At 45.0% G+C, this 27,565-nt stretch overlaps 1 protein-coding gene across 1 annotated transcript in view; it reads right to left on the bottom strand.

Annotated features, from left to right (window-relative positions):
• LOC144773687 (histo-blood group ABO system transferase-like) overlaps positions 1 to 27,565 on the bottom strand; it is a 183,793-nt gene that overhangs the window by 10,772 nt on the left and 145,456 nt on the right. Inside the window, exon 5 of the mRNA XM_078658837.1 lies at positions 14,621 to 14,755. Coding sequence (XP_078514963.1) covers positions 14,621 to 14,755 — 135 coding nt within the window. The remainder of the gene's footprint in view (positions 1 to 14,620; positions 14,756 to 27,565) is intronic.

The following is a 27,565-nucleotide window of genomic DNA, read 5'->3' as shown; positions in this document are numbered from 1 at the left end:
ACCAAAAAGAAGGTAGCAGGTCTAAAAATCAGACATGCCGAGGATCTTGAGGACACAACTCAAGAACGGGGAGTGGGCCCAGACAATGCTAGACAGTGCAGCAGAAGTCACCATAGCTCGCAAGATCCTGAAGGATCATCTGGAGACAGTGGACTTGAATTAATGCATCCAAGTTGAAATTGCAGATACCAGGGTTAGTGTACCACACCAGTTATATGAAGTAACACTCCGGATGGAGGGGTACATAACTACAAAAATAAGAGCACTCTTTTGGGAGAAACTCTCTAGGGGTTATGACATTCTTCTAGCTGAACAAGATGGCCACCTGAATTTGTCAGGGAGTGCCCACGTGGCGAAGAGATCATTATGCCAGCCTTCTCGAATCATATTCCAATTCATAAAAAAATCACATATGCCAGAAAATGGGCTGTAGCCCAGGCTTCTGCATTATATAAAAATCATGTAGGATGGAATGAGGAATCTCCTCTCCACAAAATCCAGTAAAAACTCAACCAACTTCTCAGAGGCAGTATCCAGTTAAGCAAGAAGCTAAAAAACAGGTCAAGGAGATATTAGATCAACTTGAATACCAAGGGGTGATTGATAGATGCACCTCGTCCATGAACAATCCTTTGTTTCCTGTCTCCAAACCAGACAATACATTTCGTCTAGTTTTGGATTACAGGCACTTAATTCTTGTTGCAAAACTTTTGCAGTACAAAATGCACACAGTGCAGCACTGATGAATAACATCGTGCGCAAAAAAATCTAAAACCACATTAGATATTTCTAACGGTTTCTTCTGTCAAAATATTGCACCTGAAAGCAGGTATTTGACCGCTTTCTCAATTATGGGGGGACAGGGTCACTTCTGTCGTCTCCCTCAGGGATTCAAGAATAGTCCAGGGTTATTTTCAGTCAGAGTAACAGAGTTACTACAAAAGTATGATGATGAGGCATTATCTTATGTCGATGACATCTACCTTACAGATGATAATGTGGACAGGCACTTGAAAAGAGTGAACACCATTATACTTGGGTTCGCCTCTGAAGGCTAGAAATTCAATTGAAAAAAATTCAAGAATTGACCATCTCAATGTCCTATTCTTAGGATATGAACTATCAAGTGAAGGCAAAAGCCTGGCAGCAAACTTTCTAGAGAAATGTGCGCTGCTCCAACCTCCAAAAACGCTGAAAAACTTACAGTCAATTCTAGGTTTCCTAAACTTCAGAAGAACTTATATTCTAAACTACGCAGAAAGGGTTAAACCTCTCTACAAATTAATCAAACCTGATTTCAAACAAATGAATTGGACTTAAAAACACACAGAAAGTTTGCGTTCAGTACAAACAGACATGTTGGCAACAACAATAGACATGTTGGCAACACCACATCTGAAGACACGCGTAAATGTACGCAACCTTGTAATCCGAATCATCCCAAGAAGATGCGGATTCACGTACTTAAACTTTAATGAGGTAGAAAAATTTACCAATAGCTTATAAATAACACTTGTACACACAAGCTGAAATGAAATTCACTTCTACAGAAAAAATTCTGACAGCGGTTCAAACTTCAGTAGCAAAGGAAAGAGCCCTCGCACAGGGGAAACACATAATTGTCATTACACCTGTACCAGCCTTAGAGGCAGTGACAAAAGCAAGCATTCCGAATGCTAAGACTTTACATCCAAGATGGATACAATGGGTTAATTCTCTTGCTGCAATAGACGTTGAATACGTTTTTGACCCTTATCTGAAAACACAAGAATTTCTACAATATGAACAAGAATGTCCTCTGCCTATTGAAATTCTGCCTGTAGAATATTATGGATGTATAATATACACTGACGGATCAGCACAGCACGCAATTGGGAGTAAACAAGCTTATAGTGCTGCGTGTGCGATCGTTAAAGGTCGCTGGCGCGATGTCAAATTCCGACCTATGGTCACTAAAACGCAATCTCTCGGAGATTGTACAGCTCAGCGAGCTGAAATCCAAGCATTCAAGATGGCACTTGAAAATACTGATCACGAATTCCCCACACTCTTAGTGTGCGATTCCTATTACTGCGTCCAATCTTACAATGAGTATTTGCAAAACTAGAGTCAAAACGGTTTCAAAGATGCAAAAGGTGGCACAATCAAACATAAATTGCTTTGGGAAAAGTAGTTCTATTACAGAAAGAACTACAAAAGTCATCAGAGTGATGGCGTTCACGTTGAAGGGAATTCATTGGCTGATGAAGCCGCGAAGGCAGCTGTGCAAGCAGCTTCCGTAGCTGCAATCACTCGTTCGAAAACGAAAATAGACATTGAAGTAATGCAGGCTGTCAAAAAGAACAGTGGTAAAACATTACCAAAAGGCTATCCACTCAAATACTCGTACATAACTGATGCAAATAATGTTCCTTGTGCTTGAATCCCTGGAGTGGTGGATAGGGTAATTCCAAACCTGGAACATAGATTAGGATTAATTTTAGCAGTACAAGAAGGGCTCACCTCTGCACACGCTGGTGTTTCTGTCACAGTGTTGTTATTAAAACAGAGATACTGGTGACCGCGCATGAGGAAACAAACTAGGAACTATGTTCTAGGATGTGAAATCTGCCAAAAGATGAAGGTTTCAACAGTGAAACGTCCTGCGCAGATGCCCCTTTTAATTTCAGATAAACCACTAGCGTGTGTTTACCTGGACCTCTGTGGTCCCTTACAAAGGGATGGCAACTATAAATATATCATGGTCGAAGTGGATTCCTGCTCAAGATTCATTTGGATGTGACCTCAGCGCTTGGCTGACGCCCGAACTGTTATAAAAGATTTGTGAGTCTTTATCGGCACATACGCAATCGGCACGCTACATTCTGACCAGGGTCCTGCGTTTACAAGGAGGCCATGGCCAGCTTGGGCATTGGATTGCGGTACTCAAGTCCATTCCATCCTGAGGGAAATTCTGTAGTGGAAAGAAAAAAACGGGACATAAAGCAATCTATAACAGCTAGGGTATAAGGCTCGGGTGACAGGTGGGTCAAACATCTAATAAGTGTCCAACGTAGTCTAAACAATCTGCCAAGAAGTTCTCTGGGTGGAATGACTTCATATGAATTACTTTTTGGTATTAGAATGATTGTCAAAGACCTCGATCGTCATACTTCAGTGGTAGAACAAAAGCCCTTTGATATCAAAGACTGTTTGGCTGTTTTGCAGGACTTAAATAAAACAAGAAGTCTAAGCAACACAATACAGAAGCAAATGACCACTGAAGCAAAACCACCCGCCCCAGCAAGGCCTGCCTGGATTCCAAAGATTGGGGATCTGGTCAGAGAAAAGATCACGGACAAGAAGGAATTTGGGCCTTCTTACAGGCAACCAGTACCTGTTTTAGCAATCCACAGGACAAGGACAGTGTTACTACCGCCCCTTGCTGGAAGAAAGGAAAAAAGGGTCATATCCATCGACCTGGTAAAACCACATCATGTGGCCGATCATAAGTAGTAGGCCGAGTGGACTCCAAAGATGTAGCAGACAACCAAATCTGGCTACTATCCAAGAGGTTCAAACTGAAAGCCTCATCACCTTTGAAGAATCTGCAGTGCGAAATGAAGGACTATGCAACAAAGCCATGGAACTTGTGCCTCTTGAAACCCAAATAACAATTCATCAAGAATCACCTGTCTACAATGATGTAACATCCGAGTACACTAATATGACAAAAGATCCGGTAACTCCAGTGATTTCCAGTAATCCTGATGCAATACCAACAATTGACAGAACTGCCTCTGGCTATATCATTAACTTTGATACGTTTTCCAAGGATACCAGTGAGCCCGAAACAACGCCAACAAATAAAACTTTTAAAGAACAAGTAACAGAACTTTTTCATGAACTTGAAAAAACTAAGCTGGTTTCACCATGGGTTGAACTTTGGATTGTGTTAGCCGTACTTTTTCTCCTACTTTGGCTAATTCTTGTATTAACTTTGGGAACGCTGACAAATGGAACATATAGTAAACTGGACAAAGCAAGTAAGAACATCAACTTGCTCCTGAAGCCACACAAATCCTATCATCGTGAACAAAGAGACTTGTCATCAGTGAACATCACAGCCGTTCCTATATCTGGTGGTATAGCCTGGGACAGAATTGATTATGACATTTTCGGTCCTGCAGAGCTGTTGAAGATTCTACATCAATTCAAGGTTTCCTTGAGTGACTTTGTTTCACCCAGCACATTTTCTGATGATTGGGACTTTGAGACTGTTAATAATATGATGTCATACTTAGAGATGTCTGCAAAATTTACAAAACATGAATACTTAGAAGGTTCATCAGATTATGAACAAATGTATTGTTATAATCACTATGGTCATCATTATTTGCACAAATCTGCAAACCCTAGAAACGTTTTTTTCTTATAATCGTGGGAACATTGCCCAACGCCGCCAAAGGGTAGCTCAAAAACATTCTATGGAAAATGTCCATACTTTTCAGGTTTTAATGTTTCAAATCCAGAATCCTTTCATTTTAAAACTATTAATAGGACAGGAAGGTGGAATATGTTGACCAATACTAAACAAATTTATTCTACTGCCTTTTATGCTCATTGTCTACTTTAGGATTTGACTTTTGGAAAGACAGCATCAAGACGAAAACTGTCTGGGGCACAAAAGACTGGCAGGTGCAGGGAGTAGAAGCTTTATTCAGAGCCTGCATCATCCCAGAACAAATAATTTTTTTAAATGACACTGTTCAACAAACATCTTGTCTTGGCCTAGCTAAGATAAAAGATTTAAACAAATCGTCTATACCTAAACCCACACCAGATAGTGATGACACTACAGATGAGGAGGTAGACGTAAAATATATTTTACAACAGAACAGAACTAATCCTTTTTGGAAAAAATGGTTAATCTGGCCCACAGACACAAACAACTGTCAAGATAGATTCCTGAACAAAACACAAGGATTAACATTTACTAGGCCAGATCCAAGATATGCCCAGAGACAACATCCAGGGATAGTAACATCATACAGTGTAGGAAAACTATGCCTTGAGTGGCTAGAAAAATCCACACTACCATAGATAAAACAACACTTAACTTTACTTAAAGATGGCGTTGATTTGAGGGACTTTTGACTAGGGCCTCGTATACCACGTCATAAACGTTTCATGTACGCCGGAATATATGCTGCTTATAAAGAAGCACGGAAAATCACGCAAATGGAAACTGCAGAACGGATACGAGAAATTAATTGTTTACATTTAGAGAAATCACTCTCTGTAGTTGACAATGGGTTAACGACTCTTTGGAGAGCATTGTATCCTCTGCCATAGACATATTTGAACAGGACTTGCTCATGTTACAGCATGGATAGTCACAATTGCTTTCTATAATGCTGCTAGGCTGGACGTTATAAAATCTTCGTTCAGGCTATGTGCCTAGGCATCTAATCAACACCACTTCATTATTTTCTGCATTTAACCTTACAGACAAACAAATCTCTTTGGCACACAGGGGAGCAGACTATACGGTGCTGAGCATAGAAAAACTGGAAAGATTACCATTACCTGTTTCTGAGAAACCAACGATCAAATGGATAATACATGGCACCATTACTCTGCCAGTGACGATATTAAATTTTCAGTATTGCTTAAAACATATACCAGCGGGCCTGTATGAAAGGTTGGGTAAAGAATACATCAAGTCAACCTGGGATTTACCATATACACACAAATGTTGGAGTGGGGGAAAATAAGTATTTTTTAGTGGTACAAACTGTAAAAGTTCACTAAGTGATACACTTTTATGCCAGGATATTAATTTACATGGAGCCTGCGATGGTTCTTCGAACAACTTATCCTGCCACCTGCAAGGTTCTCCGGCTGCAGTGATAAATCCAATTTTTGGGCAACTTTCGAATGGGAGTTATTTAATGTTGAATGATCACATCTGCTGTGGCATGTTGCCAGGAAAAGCCTATCTCGTAACTTGTCAGCCAGGGTCACTTGCTGTATGCAAGTATTGTTTCCTAAAACCAAGACAGACGGGGAGTCGCCACTATGGCCTTCACTGAACATCTCTTCTATACGAATTGATACTTTAAGCAGAATGAAAGCCATTCTTTTACAAAAAACTGTGCCACTGACCTCGTCCAAAGAGACATATGATCTGCAAGTTTCAAGGACTTCTGCGAGATACGTGCGCTTTTATCGACAAACTGCCCTATACATTTCGTAGAAATGTTAGGTCGTATCTTTAACATGTCTGATGCGAGTGGTATTGTACATGTATTTAAGACCCTTTTTTCGGGACTGTTAGCACCCTTTGAAGCAGTCCTGGGAATATTTTCAAACTTCGTGCACTCAGTGTTTGGCGGACTGCCTCTCGTTTTGGGACTCGCTGCAGGAATTCTATTTTTACTGCTTCTGCTGCGATATGTCAAGCCAATTCACCAACGACACCCAGTTCACAGTGGAGAACACTCTACTTGCAATGAGGTATCGTGAGGGCACCATCCAAATGTTGGGATTATCTTGTTTAAGAGAGCTGAATGCCACATGGTTTCTGTCATTCAGACCGATCTGGCAAGATTGCATCTTACCTGTTCTGCACTGCCTGCTATGTGGAGAAGAATGTGTGTTGGACATCTGTCTTACACTACCATCAGTCATGCCTACGGACGTTGACACTTTGCTTGGACCAGCAACGGCTCATGCACTGTGTTGTCCCCAGCGGCTACCAATCCTGATGACGGCTTTCGTTGAAATCTCACAGACACAAGTTACTGGTAGTGAGATAAGTGAGGCAACAGGTGCATAGGTACCATCTACTGCAAGCACTGCTAATGCGACTGACGGCGATGCTTCTCATCTGTGTGCTATTGACATGCTAAGCGCGGTAATTCAACTCTCAGCTACTATGATAGACGAATTCTTCGCAGACTTAGAAGATGTGATGTTTTCTCCTAACAATGAGACTGACTTGTAAATATTGGCACACAGTGTTCCGAGAGACTCCGAATTCGACCTTCATTTTTTCAAACCAAACTTCTAACTTTGGAACTCTATATTTTTCTATGATCAGACTTTTTCCAAACTCGTATTTTTTCTTTTTGGCACAAAGTAATCTGCTTAAAGTAGAACTATTCATAGAGAACAAGAATTCTTTGAATTACTTCCGGAAGACAATATTTGTCCTTGTCCACATTCAAACAGTTTTTTTAATAACTCTCCTGTGGAATGGTCTCGACTTTTTCTTCTGTATTTAAGAGCCATTTCATAAATGTAATTTTGTGATTCATTCAGGTGGCTTTGACAATGTATGCAATATGCTTTGAATGACACATTGCTTTAAAAATATGTGCAGCACAAATGCTTATTTTTGTGTGAGCCGTTTCAAATGCATTTTATGTATTTTGTGTGGGGTTTTTACACATCATGCTTTAGATATGTTTTTACTTAGCATTTAGTAATATCGAACATAATAAAGTGGAGTGGGTGTTATGTAGCGTTTTAGGACCCGTATTGAACTTTCCCGATTCATGCTCTTATATAGGTACAATTCACTTTGCCCAAATTTAGTCATAGAAATCATACCCATATTTAGACATAACCCATGCAGTCCAAATACAAGCATGGCTGCTTCCACCGGTTCCGAAAAGACACAACGATTTCTTGGAAAATCGTCTTAAGCTGCTAGGGAACCTCCCCTTGCTTGAATATTGATTTGTCCAAGAACTCATGGAGTTTTCAAAGAAATGCCATTCCCTTGGGATTCTTTGATGACGTTAATGATGTCAAACTTTGCGTCAAACTAGGTACCCTGCAGGTATAAATATGCCTTCGCTTGCTCTAGCAAGACATGGTGGTTTGGAGCAGTTCGACTATCTACTTGCCCGACGCAGCTCGCTACAGCAAGTGCCGAAGGAAGCCGACCCTCCAGCTGACGCACTGATCAGAGACTGTCTTTCTCTCGGTGAGAATCCAGCTCCAGTGTTTCCAAGCTCCCCTTGCGTGGTGTTGGGAAATTGAGTCCGACACAGAGAGATACCAGACCTCCTTCATTCTAAAACTAAGGTATAGATCTGATTAGATCCTAAGAGAAATCTTGGATAGATTCTTGGCAAAGAAAACTAAACCTGTGCTACACCACACTTACTTCTTCCCTCGTACTAGATTTAGGTTAGGTACATTGGGGTAGGCGTAATTTAAAAGCACCAGTTGAGTATTTTAGTCTATGTATTTATGTATGTTATTTTATATGGCTTAGAAACCATACAATGCTCTTACAGTATTATTTCATATTACTGTTTACGCTGTACGCATTATACTTTGCAGCCTGCATAACGATTGTAGCAGTTCACTTCTCTTGTATGAGAAATAAGACTGTTCGATAAACCTTTTATTGAAAACGCTTGTCTCTCTATTTCTCTACAACTCTGTATAAACAAAGCATGCACGATTGACTGAGTGAAATACTTATCTATTGTTTCCACGACTCTGGAGATACGTTTTATTCTTGGGAAACAAAGTTGTCATGTTTATGCGGTTGTCAGAAACGAATCCCTTCTTGTGAATTCAAGAAAGTTTCTAGTGAGCTCTGAGCTAGCTGGGTCTCACTATTAAGTTTAGTATATTCAATAGAGACCTATTCGACCTTAGTCCTACGTCACATCTATAGTATATACTATTCCAACGCGCAGAGCCTATTGGGAATATAGGAACTACACTAAAGACCCTCTGAACTTTACAGGCCCTTTCCAGTGCTGTTATCCATTTGTGGATAACTCCACTCTGGTAGTGAGGGACAATCTTGTTTAAATTCCTATGGTCATGAGATCTTTCTCTAGCACTAGGGAAGTTGCTGCCACCATGGGACTCTAGTCCCGTCTTTTTTCTAGCTCTTTCAAGCTCTAGGTACTCCCTTTCTAAGGCTACCTGCTGTCTTTTAATTCTCAGCTGGGCCTCCTCAAACTTGAGCTGCCTTTCTCTCTTCTCCTGGTAGAATTCCCTCCTATGAGAAGAGACAGAGGTCCCGATAGATACACCAGAATGGTCAGACTCCACAGATGGAGATCTGGGCCTTTTAGGTGTACCTCCTACTCTTCCTGGGGGAACAAAGAGATGACCTTCATGGCCTTCAACCTCATTTCCAAGAGGAGCTGCATGGTCCAGGTCAAGGTCATGGTCACCTTCCTGGTCAGCATCAGAGTCTGAGTCCTGGTGGTTTGTACCACTGGGCTCTGCCTCCTCTGCTGCCCCACCCCCACTGCCTGACCCTTCAGGCCCTGAACCCTTCTTGAGATCATCTAACAGGAGTACCTCTATGAGGCGTTGGGTGTTGGCACTTTTGCCTGTCTTCAATTTCCTCATAGTACACAAGGCCCTTAATTCTAAGAATAGGAATGTGTCATACTTGGATGCCTGTAACATACTGACATCTGGCAGGGACCCACTGGTTCCTGGCCTTGAAGACATTACTAGTGAAGTGTGGTGTGTGCACCTACCTACTCTAGTGTGGCCTACTAAACTCTCTTGAGTTGTAGAGAGATTGTGCTAAGCCATTGACACACAACTCTAATTTCAGTAGAACTCACTGTATTTTAAGCTTGTATCATATGTACCTTTAGTGGTTTTCAATTAATCAATCACTTGAGATGATCTGGTAAAACAATGGCAAGTTGGAATCCCACACGCTGCACATCAATGTGAGAAGTTGGCCTGGCATATGCAGTCCACTATTCTAGTGGGAACCTTGCACCAGTCCAAATGACCCTTATTGATGGTAGGTTAAAGACAACCTTTATTGAAAGCTATCCTAGTGGTAGCTGTGGAGAGCAGCCTTCAGGCTAAGACTTAGAGGAATGTTAAGCAGCTTGATTTTCCATTCTATAATCTCGTGAATGACCAAATGAAAGAAGAACCACACCAGGTATACATATAAAATATATGTATTTATTCTAACACATCCCCCTAGTCTCTTTATGAGGCTAGAGGCAAAAGTACATACAGGAAACTTAATATCAGACTGTAAATTAGCACAATATACGGGGAGCCCCAGGGGCGTACCAAACCATATATTAAGAAAGTGGTATAAGAACCACAACTTGACTAGACGCAAGGTCTAGAGCCTGTAGAATCGCTGGGGCCACAAGGAACCACCCAAGGTAGTAACCCAGGGGACCCACGGAGGATGCGTGCAGTGTGAGAACACAGCCGCGAATCACCTTTAGCTTCTATGGGGAAAGTCGCGGTTGGCAATTTAAAGATAAAGGACACATAGGAGAGGACTTTGAGCAAACAGCTTTGGACTTAAGGGGTTCTATGGCCAACACCCATGGGAGCACCGGAGTACTCGAGTTACTTCACCCAGGGAAGCCGGGTGCATAGGTGTCTTTTGGTGTCAGGAATCGTCGTCGTTTTCAATGGCGATCTGCTGCAAAGTGCTGCTGCCGTCCAAGTGGAAAGTGTCCGGTGTGATCCAATCCTGGATCGAAGATGAGCAGAACCCGAAAGCAGAGGGGACAAAGTCTGGGTCACTTGCCAGTGACCAAGGGCACAATAGTCGAATGCCCACCGATGTCAGGTGATTTCAGGTAAAAGAGGTGAAGCTTGACTCTTCAGCCACAAGGACCGGGAGGCATCAACGATGACCTGGATCTGGAATCGAGCTGTCCCACAAAGAATGTCGTGTACTGCGGTATCGGTGCCCAGATTGGACCCAACAAGCCTTGGCAACAGTAACCCACGCAGGAATCAAATAAACGCTTCTGTGTGGACCAGCAAGGTCCGAGGGACTTACCACACAGTGGGAAGTCAGGGCCATCTGGAGCAACCAGGGAAGCCCAAGGAAAATCAGAGTTGCCTTCATAGGGACCCCCCAGTCGATGCACCAGGGATCGCGAAGGAGCCTCGAGCTGAAATGCAAGAAGCAGGCTCACTGAACACTCATAGAGTGTAGGCCCACAATCTTCGCTGCAAATAGTGCTCGGGGCTTGGGCTACAAGTAACCCAAAGCACAACTTCATGAGACGTTGAGAAGTCAATGCACTTGCAAATGTGCACCGGGTCCAGGGGTTCCGGTTCAACATCACTCACGAGGGCTGCGGGTCTCAGCTTTGCTGAGGACTTGGGTTGGCCTCTGAGAAGTCAGTAAATCCTCTTCCTGTGTTGCAAATACTTCGTAGTCCGTCTGGAGCTTCAGAAATGCAGACTGGCAAGATGCTTCATTGGTGCCTGCCAAGCAGGGGAGTCACTCCTTGACCCCAAGGGAGATTCTTCCGTCCTCTCGTCTTTAGTAGAGCGTCAAAGTTCCAGGTTTCAGTTTTAGAGTTTCATCCAGGTGTAATCTAAAGTCCTGTTGCCAGGGGTTCCTTACTTATACCTAAGAAAGGGGTTGGACATACTCTGGGGACCCACCTATGGGAGGGTCTGGAAAGAGGGGTGGCTACACCCATTTCCTTTATTCAGTTTCACGCCAGAGCAGGGGCTGGTAGCCCCTGCAACCGATTTGAACTGGGCAATGCACAGGGACACCAAATGTGCCCCCAGTGCTGACTTCAAAGCACTCTCTGAGTGCACCCACCCAGCCCCAATACACAAGAGCCTGTCTGGGACGTGGTTACTTCTCCCTGTGTCAGGAAACCTATTGTCCAGGCCTCCCCTGCCGGAGTATCGGTCAGCAGCAGGAGGCCAGACTCTGGCTGCAGCATCCAGTTTGTGATGCCAGGGCTCTTTTAAACTATTACCGGTTAGACCAGTGTGTACATGTCTCTCCCTCTAGAAGGGTGGGATTCTACCCCCGCTGACAGGACTGGTGGGGGGGGGGGTAGGGTTCCAAAGTGTTTGACACGAAACCCAACATGTTTTCATGCAGCCATTCCAAAGTTAGCATTTACCGCGAGGTTAGAATGCACTTAAGAGTATATGGTCTGGCTGCATCACAGAACACCCTCAGAGAATAGGCTCCGAACGCTGCAGAGGGGCCCAGCTCATGCATGGGCACCCTCTCACTCAAAACCAAGCACCCTGCCTTCAGGATTGATAAGGCCTGCCATAGGGGTGACTGATAGGTTTCTATGTGCAGTGATGTAAGGTAAATGTAAATGTAAATGTAAATGTAATAGTCACTTATATAGCGCTCCTACCACTCCAAGGAGTATCTTGGCGCTCTGCCAGGCCAGATGAAATTAGGTTGGAGGAAAAAAGCCATTCAGTGAACGCGTACATTACACTAGTGCCCTGCACGCAGCATCTGTGAGGGAGAACACCCAAGTTTTCAGGGATTTCCTAAAAAGACTTTCATGGGACAGTGATCGAAGGCAGAGCGGGAACTTGTTCCATGCCTTAGCTCCCAGGACAAACAGAGATTTCCCTCCTTTAGTTGACAGTTTGAACCTGGGAACTATTAACAGATTTTGGCCAGCAGATCTCAAACAGCGGGTGGGGTGATACCGCTTGAAGCCACTGGACAAATATTTCGGTCCCTGCTGTTTGAAGGCTCTAAATGTGATCAGAAGGATCTTAAATAAGATCCTTTTGCCAATTGGTAGCCAATGAAGTGCACTAAGTGCGGCCGAGGCAGATGACTTACGCGGCCACCGTAGTACCAACCGGGCAGTTGCGTGCTGGACCATCTGCAGCCTATGGAGTATGGACTTATTAACTCCAGCGTATAGGCTGTTACAGTAGTCCATCCTCGAAGTTATTAACGCAACTGCTACCGTTTTCCTGGCTGGCAGAGGAAGAAGATCAAAAAATTTCCTCAGAGACTTAATTAGGTCAAAACACATGCCAGCTACGGCCACTGCCTGCTGTTTGAAGGACAATTGGTCGTCAAATTTAATGCCCAAGTTTTGAGCAGACGAGATGGCACTAGGGGGAACTTCAGCATCATCAGGCCACCCGTGTTTCGGGGAAAACAGATTTTCATTTCCAAACGGCAAGATTTCCGTCTTGCCGGAATTACATTTGAGGTGATTGTTAGTCATCCACTCAAACGTAGCTGTTAAACATTTTTTCAGGTTTTCCCCTGCATCAGGCAGCTCCTTATCCAACACCAGAATGAGCTGCGTGTCATCAGCATATGATATTGTGCTAATCTGGAATGAGGTAGATGGATATAGGTAACCTATATCTTAGTAAGAGGTGCATGCACCACCTTACCCAGGCTGCAGTAGCAGTCCTGTGGTGTCATTTTGGAAGGCTTCCCAGGGGTGGCATAATACATGCGGCAGCCCCTGGTAGGCCTCTGGGGTACCTGTGCCCTTAGTACCTAGTGTACCATATACTAGGGACTCACAAGGGTACCCCAGTAACCAAACTGGAGTGTACCTAAAGTACAAGCAATCAATTTAGAGAGGAAACAGCTAGGCTGGGGACCTGGATAGCAGGGCCCCAGCCAGACTAAAGTCGAAAAACAATGAAACACCAGCAAAAAGTGTGGGTAACCATAGTAAGCAGATCCTACTCTCCTACACCAATGATACCCAATGAAGCTCAATCAACCCAATAATAGATCATAGAGAGGAGAGTGGCGCCTTGTGGACAGCTGGGAAGAATAGGATGTGTATACAGGGATGTAATCTCGAAGAGGTATATTTTAGTAAGCTGAGGCAGGGCAGCTTTAAATGGGAAGAGCTGGTCAAGATGGGCGGAGAGAGAGATGAATACATCTACCAGTGCCCTGATGGCGCGGCCATCATTTAGTATTCATTTGAGATTTAAGTTTTCAGGAAAGGGGGATGAAATGAAATGAAATGAATACATATTTGTATAGCACATGACTACCCTGAGGCATCTCAGCGATTGTACGAATACCGCTGAGGAACCCTTACTGGCCTTTCCCTGTGAAATGTCCACTCCTGGGCACCCCCAGGGTGAAGCCAGGGATCCCAGCGCTGTTGGGGCCACTGTGTAGATTAAGCAAGCTATTGCCCAGAGTCACAGAGTGGGACCCATTATTAGACTAGGCATCGAGGCGAGAATTATTAGGTTCGAGGAAATTGAGCCCAAGAGCCGCCGAGGCGGGATTTGAACCCTGGTCCCGGCCAGACCTCTGCATCAGGGTCTGCCGCTCTAACCATTGAGCCACACTTCTCCAATGGGATGAGAAGGAGAAAGCTGAGGACTATGCAAAGCAAAGGGATTTATATGTATGGCAAATAGGGAGAATGTGCTACAAAACAAGCTGGTGGTGGGAGGAGACAGCTGCTACCTGCATGAAGGAGCACCAAAGATATGTTGAAAGAGAAGAGAGCACCATCACCGGCTGCGAAGAAGAGGGCGGCTTCTACATGAGTAGTAGATACTATGGGACAAAGGGGGAGTGTGATTAGATGCACTAAATACTTTAGCAAGTGTTGCTGTGGCTGAAAATACCAATGCTGCTGGATGTGACCTGGTCTATTTTACCTGAGCTTTTTGGGCAGAACTTTTTGTCCCACTAGGAATGTAGAGCTCCATGGGTGCAAGTGTGGGTACAAACAAGGCACACATGGAAGGCTCAAATCACTGTGCTGTAGTTCAGTTTGTGTCATGTGCATTTGTTCTTTCCTGCATGAGAGAGATGGGGGAGAAGGGAAGGACATTGCACAAGCAACACTATCACAGCATTTCATACCTGCCGAGTGCAAAGACGGTGAGGCCTATAGTGCAGTTTTTCCTCTCAAAATCCTTGTTCAGAATGTCTCTGTTGTAGGTTCCAGTCCAGACCACAGGAGCCAGCCAGGGAGTGACGGTCATCACCTCTGACCTTCTGAAAGACAAAAGGGACAGCTTTTAGCAAGGTCTGCAGATCAAACGCTGTCCTTGTCAGGTACAGAACCTCCTGATAGAACAAATATAAATCTGTTATTGATCTAACTCCCAAGTCTGGATGTCCTCACACATTTCAAGGCCTCGCTTGCCTCTCCATTGTGGGGGCGCAATTTACAATCCACCCCTCACGCGTCATCAATGCGCAGTTTGCATTTTTCTATTTGACATTATATCTACTGTGTGCCTTAATAAGATTAACGTGTGTGTATATATGAACGCATTAATGGAATGTAACCACTGAGAAACTGAAGTGTTATAAACGTGTGCACTAATATTCCATTTATCACGAAGACATGTATCCTGTTTTCACGTTTCCATTTACACTTTAAGTCACAGTTGTATTTATTCTGAGAGTCATATTTGAGAATGTAATAATGTATGCTTTTATTTCACTCTTATATTTGTCATGAGTTGCATGTGCACAAGTATAGTCTATTAACCCATTGCGTGCTGCCGTTCGTAGTGCTGCGCACGTCCAACGGCCGACGCGGCCCCGCCCGCACAAGGAAAAGCCTGCATTGCTGCGGAATTGCTGCCGTGATTAACGGGTTAATGTTGCAAATGTACAACATGAGGATGAAGAAAACTGGTCCCGTGAGGGGTGGGAAGAGATAAGATTGTGGCTTAAGCTTCTGTTTGATTGGTGTTCACACTGTTAGAAGTTACAGCAGATTCCCTTAGACTTTGAGGGGTACAGACCTCTCTGCTTCCTTTATTCTCGCAAGTGTGAATCTTCGTGTTAAACACTTATTCCAATTCTGAAATACGACTACTGGAGTCTTCACTATGCTGACTCCTTCTTGCATTTCTGAAGTTCCTTGAGACCCTATTCTGTGAACTATCCCTATTCCAAAGATCTGATTAGATTACTGTAGAACATATTCATGTTTAGGAAAGAGATGTTACCTCACCTCTCAGACAGAGGCTCTCACGCACATACTGTGCCTTGCCAGACAAAGGTCCTTTGAGTACGCTTTGTCATGAACAAATTGGAACAAAATAAAAAGAGGAATGGCTTGGGTCCCACCTTTATGCTATTTCCCCATTCAGGGGATTTGTGGGCTTTTGTGTAAAGTGATGTCTCTCGCAGCAGATAGCAAGAAGGCTGGCTACAAGCATGACCGCCCATAATATAGGCACAATCAAATGTGAGTTTTATGCTCCTGGCTGCCAGAAAATGCTCCCCCACCGCCCCTATCCTACCATCTACCACGTGGCACTGCTCAGGAGGAACCACCAGGCTGTACTTTGCTGAGAAGGCCCTCATGGAGTTTGTAAAGGAATCCCTTTCAGTGTCTAGGCTTCCACTCTCTAGCCACAGAAATGTAGGCAATACACTTCGCCTGTCCGGAATATCCATCCTCACCCTCCATCTTGTGCCGTGCAATGCCTGGCATATCTAAAATGGCTCCCGTTGGCCCCAGTGCTCAGACTCACTCAGCACAGAGTCCTTCGACCACACGCGCTCTACGAGCGTACTGCACAGACATACATATCTGCCATGTACACCGAACATCAGCGCCAGTGTCTGGGTTTTGCATTACATCTGAACTTTACACAAGAGGGTCAGTAGAACGCACCCTCATCGACACATTGAAAAAGATCTGGACACATTACTGATTCACAAAACGCAGCACGTTGCCAACACCTCTTTATGTGATGCACATTGGGCCTGGACAGTAGTCCAATGCCCACTATGAGAGCACACTTTCAGTGCTTAATTTGTAAAATATTAAGTGCCAGGGCTCTCACCAGGAAGCCACTGCAGCTTGCACCACCCATCGCCCTTTTCATCGCTGCCAAAACAACTACTAACCATCTCTCTCGCATTTAAATGTGAATGTTCAGATTATTCCAGGTCCCCAAAGCTAAAGGAATCGCTGGGGAGGCAGGTATGAGCAAGTTTAATGTATATGGTATTCCTAAACAACCATTGTTCTGCTCATCTCTAAATTAGATGAGCAGCGCCACCATGTGGTAGACTGTTTTAAGTATGGTGTTGACAATTAGGTGCCGGTGCCGAGTACCAGAAACCAATTAAGTGCTGGTGCTGAGCTTTACGCCGACTCGACATTTAGCGAAGGTGTTGAGGGAATACATTAGATTCAGGTTATTTTCCGGCTTGCAAATTAATCGGAATAAATCAATAATGATACCCCTCACAGCCAATATGCCACCAACGGGCAAGAATACCCCTTAGTGTGGACCACGGACCCGGTGAAATATCTGGGCATCTGGGTACACCGAGACCCGGAAGTAGTAATAAGAGAAAACTACGGCAGAACCTGCGCCACCCTAGACCAGCACATAGACAGATGGAATCGTCTGCCACTTTATTTTTCTAAAATGATTATACTCCCATGCTTTCTATTTTATTTAGTAATATTCCGATCAAGCTGACACATTTTTTCAAGGGGGTACGATCCTCACTCATCCGCTTAATTTGGGGGGGGAAACAGGCCAGAGTGAGTTGGACCACACTGACACTGGACTACACCCAAGGGAGTTTCAAAGCTCCAGATCTCTTTATATATTACTTGTGTGCCCAGGCACAATATGCATACTATTGGTTCCGACCACATGCGTACACTCCGCATGTTGCGGTAGAAGATGAAGATGCCCACCCTATCCCCATATCGGGTGTGCTCACGGACACGTGCAGAGTCACACCGAAAACAGAAATCAGCTCTATAGACACGACTATTGCAGCATGGCAAAAAATAGGTAACATTGTTAACAAACTCCCACTATATCTACCAGCAATGCCTATCGCACATCACGCCACTCTCCGTAACATAGGAAGAGGGTTCACTCAGAACGTTGAGAGCATTGGGCATGGTCACCATGCAAGATATATTTCCAGATGGACACTTTCTCAAAGCGGATGACTTAGCTCACGTTTCCAACTCTTCACTATTGTTCAACTTTACTGTACATAGACTAAGACAAGCGGTTAAAGCCCACTACGACACATACCCGGTTGAACCCCCCACACTGTGTGCCTTACAGATGCTACTGGTTGCGCCTTCACGGCGTAAACTAGTCACAAAATTGTATAAAGAGATACAAGGTGACAGAGTCCCCGACCCAGATAAAAGTTTTGCCCGCTGGAATGATAGCTTAAACTCACCTTTGTCGGAATCGGACAGTGAGCATATTTGCAGGCTAACTGGAGCCCTTACACCCAACGGCAACCTGCGCATTATTCATTTGAAATATATCCATCAGACTTATCACACTCCTGTTAAATTACATAAATGCGGCCTCAGTGAGACCAGTGCTTGTAAACGTTGCGGTCACCCTGTTGCAGACTTTTTATATCTTGCCTGGGAATGTGGTAGAGTGATGTTATTCTGGGAAGCTGTACTGAAACACATACACAATATGACTGAGACTACGTTACAATGTACTCCGCCAATTTGTTTACTATGTTATGTACCTCATTTAAAAGGGGCAATTGGTAAATTTGTGCGCATTGCACTGTTGCTAGCCAAGCGCTGAGTAGCTTTACACTGGGAGAGTAACCTGGCTCCAAACCCTGAACACTGGCGGAAAGACATGGTCTACTGTAATGAGAACCTTACACTATATGCAGAAGAACTACCGGTGCCATCCAGACCTAGAGACATATGGGAACCTCTACGACAATATCGACTAAGAGATGAAGAGCTGTGGCGCTGGGGTCAGGGCTACTGACTCCGGAATCTGAGGATCACGGTTCGATCCATTGCGCCGGCGGCAGATTAGCCCAGCACCATGTGACTCTGGGCAATAGCTTGCTTAATCTTCCGGATGGCCCCCAGCGCCTAGAGACCCTTACGGGTGATTGTTTGCGCTTTACAAATGTGGATTATTATTATTTTTGACTGTTTTTAATGATTCACATACTGATTACTAATGCTTTTAGTTATAATCCTGAATATTTGTTGTCGCAACTTTACATACTGATAGAGACGAGAGGGAGGATATTCCGATGTTTGGGACGAGGTCAATCACAATGTAGTAATATGTTCTCTTGTTATTATACTGCCTTGCAGGGCAGTGGAACTGTATACTTTAATTGAAAGGTCAATAAACAGATAAAAAAAAGTACTAGCGAGCCGGGCTTACATCCCCCCAACCGCGATGAAAAAGTAACATAATAAGGAGCAGCGTCCAATGGCTAATAGATCGAAGGAGCCATAGGTCGAAGTTTGGGAACCATTAAAAACAAACACAAAGCAAGCAAAGTTTTCACCCAAAAATATACCAACACACGCCTAGCCCTGATCAAAATGATTTGCTCAAGCAATAGCATTTGTTTACAGACCCAACAACTCCACATGGGTCCCTGGGCAAGCTCCGAGTGGGTCCTCATGGAACAATTCATTTTCTCTTTAGCCGCACAACACCTCTGAAGAGGTCATTTTTGTTATTTTTCATTACAGTCCCAAACATGAGGAGGCAGATCTACAAGAAAGTGCCGCAGCGTGGCACCGTAAGCCCCTTGGCTGCGCCACGCTGCAGCACTTTGAGAGCATAGGAATGCGACATATTTACAAGAATATGTTGCAGTCCTGTGCTCTCCCCTGCGCTGGCGCACAAACAGCTGCCAAGCGCCGGCGCAGACACCGTTGCACCATGGTGCAAGGATGCCTGAGCCATGGGGAGATTGTTTTTATGCAGGAAGTGTGGTTTTTTTTTGTGTGTTGTGTCTTACTTATTTAATGTATGGGGTTTTTAAAATGCTTTTCATATTTGACTCCTGAGTTAAGCCTGCCTGCTTGCAGCAGCTACCAAAGGTTGAGCCAGGACCTAATGTATTGATACCTTGACTGGATCTTATATTGCATTGGTGGCCTTATTGCTACTGGTGGGTGCATACTTACCCCTACTAATAACCCACCTTCAAACACCGGCCTATCCCGCAGGAGGTGTGCCCCTCTTGAGATTTGCAGTTCTTGTTGCATTCTCTCAAGTATCCCCCATATGAGCCTTGTGCTTCCATTGAGATCCATCTTCTTACTCTGCAGGTATTTTTCTTGGCGACCGTGACTTCGGCCTGCCTCCTGGGGCAGTGGATTCTTTGTCTTGTCTCCCTTCATTCTTCAGAGTTTTCGATGACAGAATTGTCCTTCGATTGGGCCTGTGTTTGTCCCGAAGGTGAGGTCTATGATCCAACTCCAGCAGGAAGTGATTCTTTCTGTGTTTTTTCCGGATCCTCAGCCCTGAGGAGGTGGCCCTTCATTCTCTTGATGTCCGGAGGGCAGTTTTTTTTATAAATCTTTTTATTGATAATTGGTACAAAACATCATCAGGTTTAATTAACAATGAAACCATCAATAATTTCACATTGTAGCATTCTCCGCTGTTCCACAATATCTCGTACAATATAACATTGAGTCTGTAAAGGTAGGGCTATTCTGTAGTCCCTGATTCATTCACTGTTGTCCATTGATAAATCGCCGGTCGGCAATGCACATATGTTACCTCTCAAGGCATTCCACTTTCCCCACACCCGTTCCCACTTCGTAGGGCACCCCCTATGTATGTATACCGCTCTTTTGGGCACCATCACCATATCCATATCCTTACTCCAGTCTCTTACGTTGGGAGTATTTTGTGCTCCCCACTGTTTTGCAATCTTCTTTTTAGCTATAGTTATACCTAGTGTCGACCAAGTTTGTGCTGCATTATTAAGGTCTGTGGCCTCCCAGATATTCAGAAGGAATCTATGACATAATATCGACAGACAGAATATAGACATACAAAAATATCGAAGCAAAAATATCGACATCAAAAATATAGAAGTTCTATCTACATAAAGGTAAGTACAAAAATATTGAAAAAAATATATTGTAGTACAAAAATATAGAAGTAAAAAATATCGTTTTTTTAAATGTATTAATAATAATGTAGAAATGAATAAAACATACATTTAATTTAACAAATTATAGATATAAACATTAAAACATATTTAAAAAATAATAACTAATACATATACATTTAAAATAAATTAAAAACTCTACATATAAATTAATATATATACTTACTCTACATATTGCATCAGTAGTGAAAGCGTTGGATAGCGTAGGGGTAAAAATTACTATTCCCACTCCAGAGGGTGCAACAGTAGGGAAAGCGCTGGATACCGTAGGGGTAAAAATTACTATTCCCACTCCAGAGGGTGCAATAGTAGCAAAGCGCAGAATAGCGTAAGCGTTATATTAACATACTTATCAATTAGATATTTTTATAACAAAAAAAAGATATATTTTATTTACAAAAATATATTACTAAATACCAAATATTTATAATTAATATTTACTTAAATAACAAAAAATTACTTCCCACGCTACTTCCCCTTTAACACACAACACACTACACATGGAGGAGGAGTGTGGCTCAATGGTTAGAGCGGCAGACCCTGATTGAAGAGTTCTGGCCAGGGACCAGGGTTCGATTCCCGCCTCGGCGGGGTCTCGGGCTCAATTTCCTCGGACCTGTTAATTCTCGCCTCGGTGCCTATTCTAATCACGGACCCCACGCTGCAACTCTGGGCAATAGCTTGCTTAGCCTCCACACCGGCCCCAAAAGCGCGAAGGATGCCTGGCTTCACCCTGGGGGTGCCCAGGAGTGGTCACTTCACAGCGAAAGCCAGGAGGGGTTCCACAGCGGTATGAGTATCAGCGCCAGGAAGCCGAATAGGCGACACCGCAAGGTGACCGTCTGGTGACAGTGCGCTCTATAAGTACCATGACATTTACATTTACGCATACAAAAAAACACAATTAATATAAATATCAATTAATCAATTAATAACAATTAATATTATTAAATTGATGTAATTATAAATTAACTAATTGACAAATATGAATTACCAATTAATAATTAATTACCAATTAATAATTAATTAACAAGATATTTACAAGAATAAACAAAATATATTAATACATTATTTATAATTAATATTATAAAATAATTTTAAAAAACTAATTACCAATTAAATAATTAACAATTAATTAACAATAAATACGAATAAATAAATACAATCTCTTTAATTAATTTAATTTAATTATTTCACACCCTATTCCCCTATAAACACACAACCCACTACACATAAATAAATCACATAAAAATGTAATTATCATTTATTCACTTAATAATAATTAATTACCAATTAATTATTAATTAACAATAACAAAAAATAAAAAATATTACTACATTAACTCTAATTCATTTAATTACCTAATTAATAAGAATTAATTCCCAATTAATTAATAATTAACAACTAATTATTAATCAAAAATATTTAAAACCATATTAATTAATTAATTATAATTAAATTACTTCCCACCCTATTCCCCTATAAACCCACAACCCGCTCTGATACTAAAATGCAAAATGTAAACAAAATTACTAATTTCTAAACATACATTAAAAACATGTTTAACAAACATATAAAATACATAATTAAATACATAACACTAAACAAAATTTCGATATTAGTAACATACATACCTTAAAATAGATATTCTGTCCATCGATATTATTGCACATCGATATTCTATACCATCGAAATTAAAACATCGATATTATTGTATATCGATATTTTAATTTCGATATTTTGTCTCCCTACCATTCAGAAGACATCTCCTAGGGGCCCCACTTACATTCGTTATTGTGGACATCACTGCCTCCCAATATGTCATAATTTCAGGACACTCCCACAATGTATATTAAAATGTACCCGTTGCCCCACACTGTCGTAGGCAGAGCTGACTGTCCGACCGTCCCATTTTGTATAAAGTTACCCTTGTGTAATAAATCCGGTGTAACACTTTCAGTTGGATTAAACGTAGTTTTGACGAGATCGCCACCACCCTCAGGGACGCTAGCGCCTCTTGCCAATTCATCTCGTCCATTTCTCCCACCTCTTCCTGCTACCTCGTTCGTAGGGAAAGTGGGGGTCGGGGTGATTATTATTGAGTTTCCGATATGTTAAGGACGTGGCTTTTTTGTGCATGTGTTCAGTCAGTATCCTTTCTTCCAAGGGGTAAGCCTCTGGAAGGACTGTGTCAGGCAGAATAGCTGTCTCTAATGCGTGTCGAATTTGGTGATAGCAAAACATTTCTGTAGTCGCCATCTCGTGTCGGTCTTGGAGTTGGGTGAATGGAATTACCTTTCCCTTGGCCCAGAGATCGCCTACGTGAGATATCCCTGTGTCATCCCATCGCTTGAATCCTTTACTGTTGCCTTTTGTACCCAACATGTCAGTGTCCCAAAGGGGTGTTGCTTGTGTGATCTTTTTATTCCATCTGAGCTTTTTGTGTACGGTGTGCCAAAGATGGACCGTATGTTTAGTCGGCCCTACCATGGCCCTCTGGCGGTTTGTGTTATACAGTGCTCAATTAAGTTCCCCTACCCCTAGTTCAAGTCTGTCAAGATGATAGGCCGGATCAGTGTGTGGGACATGTGTCCATTGGTTTATTACGGTCATCTGAGATGCCCAAGAGTACATTTGTATGTTAGGTAGTGCGATGCCCCCGTCATACCATGAGCAAAATAGTTTGGTCATCGCTATCCGGGCCGGTTTCTCATTCCATAAGAGTTTGGTCACCTCCGTCTCAATGGCTCGGAAGTAGGCTGGATGGACTAGGAATGGGGTATTCTGTAGGGCATATAAAAATCGGGAAGTGCCATCATTTAAAAAAGTGCTGCTCTTCCTAGAAGTATCGGTGGCAGGGACTGCCAGTGTTTGGTGTCTCTACCCAATCTCTTTAGGGATTCCAGCAGGTTTAAGATCATAAAATCCTCCGAGTGAGATGTAATGTGGATCCCCAAGTATTTGAAGCTGTCTTCTACTATTTTCACTGTGCAGCCTTTAGGCAGTCTTGGAGGCAGACCATGTAGGACATAGAGTATGGATGTACTCCGATTAATGGTATATCCTGAGTTTTTTCCATAGGCCTCGCAAATATGCAGGATGCTGTGTAAGGAATGATAGGAAGAAGCCAAATATAACAGGAACTCATCAGCATATAGGGATGTGCGATCCTCGCAGCTCTCTGTCCAGCGGAGCCCGCGAGTAACCGAATCTTGTTTTATCCATGCCGTGAGAGGCTCCAAAACCAGTGCAAAAAGCAGCGGCGACATTGGGCATCCCTGTCTTGTGTCTTGCCCTAGCGGGAATTCCCTAGAAATGTGCCCATTTGCCACTACATGCGCAAGAGGTTTCGTGTAGAGTAATCTTACCCATGAGCAGAATCTAGGTCAAAACCAAACCGTGTGAGGACTGCAAATAGGAATGGCCACTCTACTGTATCAAAGGCCATACGGGCGTCAAGGGACAACACCACAGCCTCTTCCTGTATTGTGTGTTTACGTCCTAGTACATTAAGGAGCCCCCTTAAGTTTAGGGCTGTGATCTTGCCAGGCATGAACCCTGACTGGTCAGGGTGGATCAAGTTAGTGAGGTGGGGTGTGATTCTATTTGCTAACACTTTGGCCAAAATCTTGGCTTCTGCGTTGTTTGGGGAGATGGGTCTGTAGGAAGCACAGTCCCGGGCTGGATTCCCTGGTTTATGTTTGGCCACAACCGTTGCTCTTCTCTGATCTTTAGGGAGTTCACCTCTTTCTAAGCAGGAGTTGTACATTTTCAATAGGTAGAGGGTGATCGTAGTTGTGCTTTTTTAAAATAGTTCGATAGGAATGCCATTTGGTCCTAGGGCTTTCCCCGACTGTATGTTTCCCATTGCCAACGTTAATTCCTCAGTAGTGAGCTCTGACTCCAGCAGTTTGCTATCATCTTCTGCTAGCTTAGGGAGGGGGATATCTCTGAGAAACAACTCTGCCTCCTCTTCCTGCTTTATCAAGACTGCTGGGGTATATACCTTGGAGTCGTGGAGCTCTAATGTGTCTACTATAACTTGGGGATCCATTACCATCACACCCGGCACGGGCTGGAACTCTGCCACCCAGCGGCTCGCACGATCCCGTTTGTCTAGCCACACCAGTGCCGGCTGGCTTTATTTCCTACTTCTTATATGGTATGGCGCGTGGTTGTCAGCTGGGTTTTAGCATCTTCCTACAAATATTCCTTGTATTCCTGTTTTTGAGCTGGAGTAGATGCGTATTAATGTCGGAACAGTCATGGGAGTGTTGCGCTTCTAGTGTTTGTAGCTCGTGTTCGCGGGTCGAAACCGTGTGTGCCTTCTCTCTTTTATAGTCTGTAATTAAGGAGATAGCTTGTCCTCTTAGGACCGTCTTCTATGCTTCCCAGAGAATATGGGGTGATGTGACCGATGCCCCCACGCTCCTACTGCTGCCCGCTTTGCTCCTGTGCCCGCCTGCCTGCTGATTGCTCGCTAGGGCAACCCAGCCGCTGCTGAGCCGCCCACCCGCACCAGACTTTCCCGCCGCTGCCTCCCTGCAGCCCGCCCCCCGTCAGCCCATTGGCCGCCCTGCTCCCGCCACCCAGCTGACCCTCCCTCCCGGCGACCTTCTTAAGGAGACCTCGCCTTCACCTCGGGAGCGACCGCTGTCCCTTACCCAGGCCTGGTCGCCCCCATGCTCCTCCTGCTGCCTGCTTTGCTCCTGTGCCCACCTGCCTGTTGATTGCTCGCTAGGGCGACCCAGCCGCCGCTGAGCCGCCCGCCCGCACCAGACTTTCCCGCCGCTGCCTCCCTGCGGCCCCGCCCCCCACCAGACCATTGGCCGCCCTGCTCCCGCCACCCAGCTGACCCTCCCTCCCGGCTACCTTCTTATGTCACCCCCACGCACGCGCAGCGTTGAGGCGCAGCGGGCGCGCCGATTGCGCGCCAAAGGCAAGCCCGTCTGCGCCCGTCCGCGCCTGGACCGTGCCCAGTGCCAGGACCCCTGGACCCCGCCGATGCGAGACCGCCCGACAGACCTACAACGCCGCCGCACTCAATGCCGGCCGGAACCCCGCCTGCTGCCGGGCCACCCCGAGACGCATCCACGGGCCCTTCATCTGCAAAGCCTGCAAGTTCACCTGCCTCCAAACCTGCACCGCACCCACCAAGCCAAGCACCAGCAAGACCCACCTCAAGTGCATCCTGCTCAACACCCGCTCCATCCACAGACACGCCATCGAACTCTGGAACTTGCTCGACACAACTTCACCAGACGTCGCCTTCCTCACGGAAACCTGGATGAACGCCTCCTCTGCACCCGACATCGCCATCGCCATCCCAGACGGATACAAGATCACCCGGAGGGACCGCATCAACCGGACCGGAGGAGGCATCACCATCGTACACAAGAACACCATCCGCATGACGACCGACTCCAACGACACCTCCATCGCAGAGCACCTCCACTTTCAGATCCACGCCGACCCAAAGACGACGCTCAGAGGCACCCTCGTCTACAGACCCCCGGGACCACGCACACAATTCAGCGACGACATCACAGACTTCATCAGCCCGCACGCCCTCCCCTCTGCTGACTACATCCTCCTAGGGGACCTCAACATCCACCTGGAGAACAACAAGGACCGCAGCACCGCCGCCCTGTTGGACAACCTCGCCAACCTCGGACTCAAGCAACTGGTCAACACCCCCACCCACTACGCCGGCCACACGCTTGATCCCGTCTTCTCTTCCAGCAAGCACATCACCTCCAGCCACGCCACCGGACTCCACTGGACCGACCACAGCTGCGTCCACTTCAGCTTCAGAAGAAACACGACCCACCACCACCCGCAACAGGTTCCTCACAGGAGCTGGAGCAAGATCACCGCCGAGCAGCTCACCACCTCCCTCAGCCAGAACCCACCCGCCAGCACAACGGACCCCAACGAAGCAGTCCGCAACTTCACGCAGTGGCTGACCGCCTGCGCCGACGATCTCGCGCCACTAAAGAAACCTCCCAGCAGACCCAGAAGCAAGAAGGCCTCCTGGTTCACCGACGAACTCAAGGACTCCAAGAAGAACTGCCGCACCCTCGAGAAAGCCTGGCTCCGCGACCAGATCACAGACAACATAACCGCCCTCAAACACGCCACCAGCAAGCACCACCAGCTTATCCGCATCACCAAGAAGAAATCTCTGAATTAACGACTGGACAATAACTCCCACGACAGCAAGGAACTCTATAACATCGTCAAGGAGTTCTCCAACCCCAGCACCGGCAACAATGACATCACTCCTTCACAAGATCTCTGCGACTCTCTCGCCTCGTTCTTCCACCGCAAGATCGCCGACATCCACAACAGCTTCGACGCACCATCCACGCACCCTACCGTCGAACCAACGCCCCCCACCGCCACCCTCTGCACCTGGACCACGGTGACCATCGAAGACACATCCCGCACGATGAGCACCATCCACTCCGGATCTCCAACTGACCCCTGCTCCCACCATGTCTTCAACAAGGCCGAATCCACCATCGCACCCCAACTCCTGAACATCATCAACACCTCCTTCAACACCACCACCTTCCCGGAGAGCTGGAAGCATGCCGAGCTCAGCGCCCTATTGAAGAAACCAACAGCGGACCCCACCGACCTCAAGAACTTCTGCCCCATCTCGCTCCTCCCTTTTCCTGCCAAAGTCATCGAGAAGACCGTCAACAGACAGCTTGCCGCCTTCCTCGAGACGAACGGATCCCTCGACCCCTCGCAGTCCGGTTTCAGAGCCAACCACAGCACCGAGACCGCCCTCATCGCAGCCACCGACGACATCCGAGCCCTGCTCGACAACGGGGAAACAGCGGCACTCATCCTCCTCGACCTCTCTGCAGCGTT

Source organism: Lissotriton helveticus, chromosome 8, assembly GCF_964261635.1.
Source record: "Lissotriton helveticus chromosome 8, aLisHel1.1, whole genome shotgun sequence".
Taxonomy (NCBI): Eukaryota; Metazoa; Chordata; class Amphibia; order Caudata; family Salamandridae; genus Lissotriton; species Lissotriton helveticus.
The sequence above is the reverse complement of the archived record's forward strand: the minus strand, read 5'-3'. Positions and strand labels throughout refer to the sequence as shown.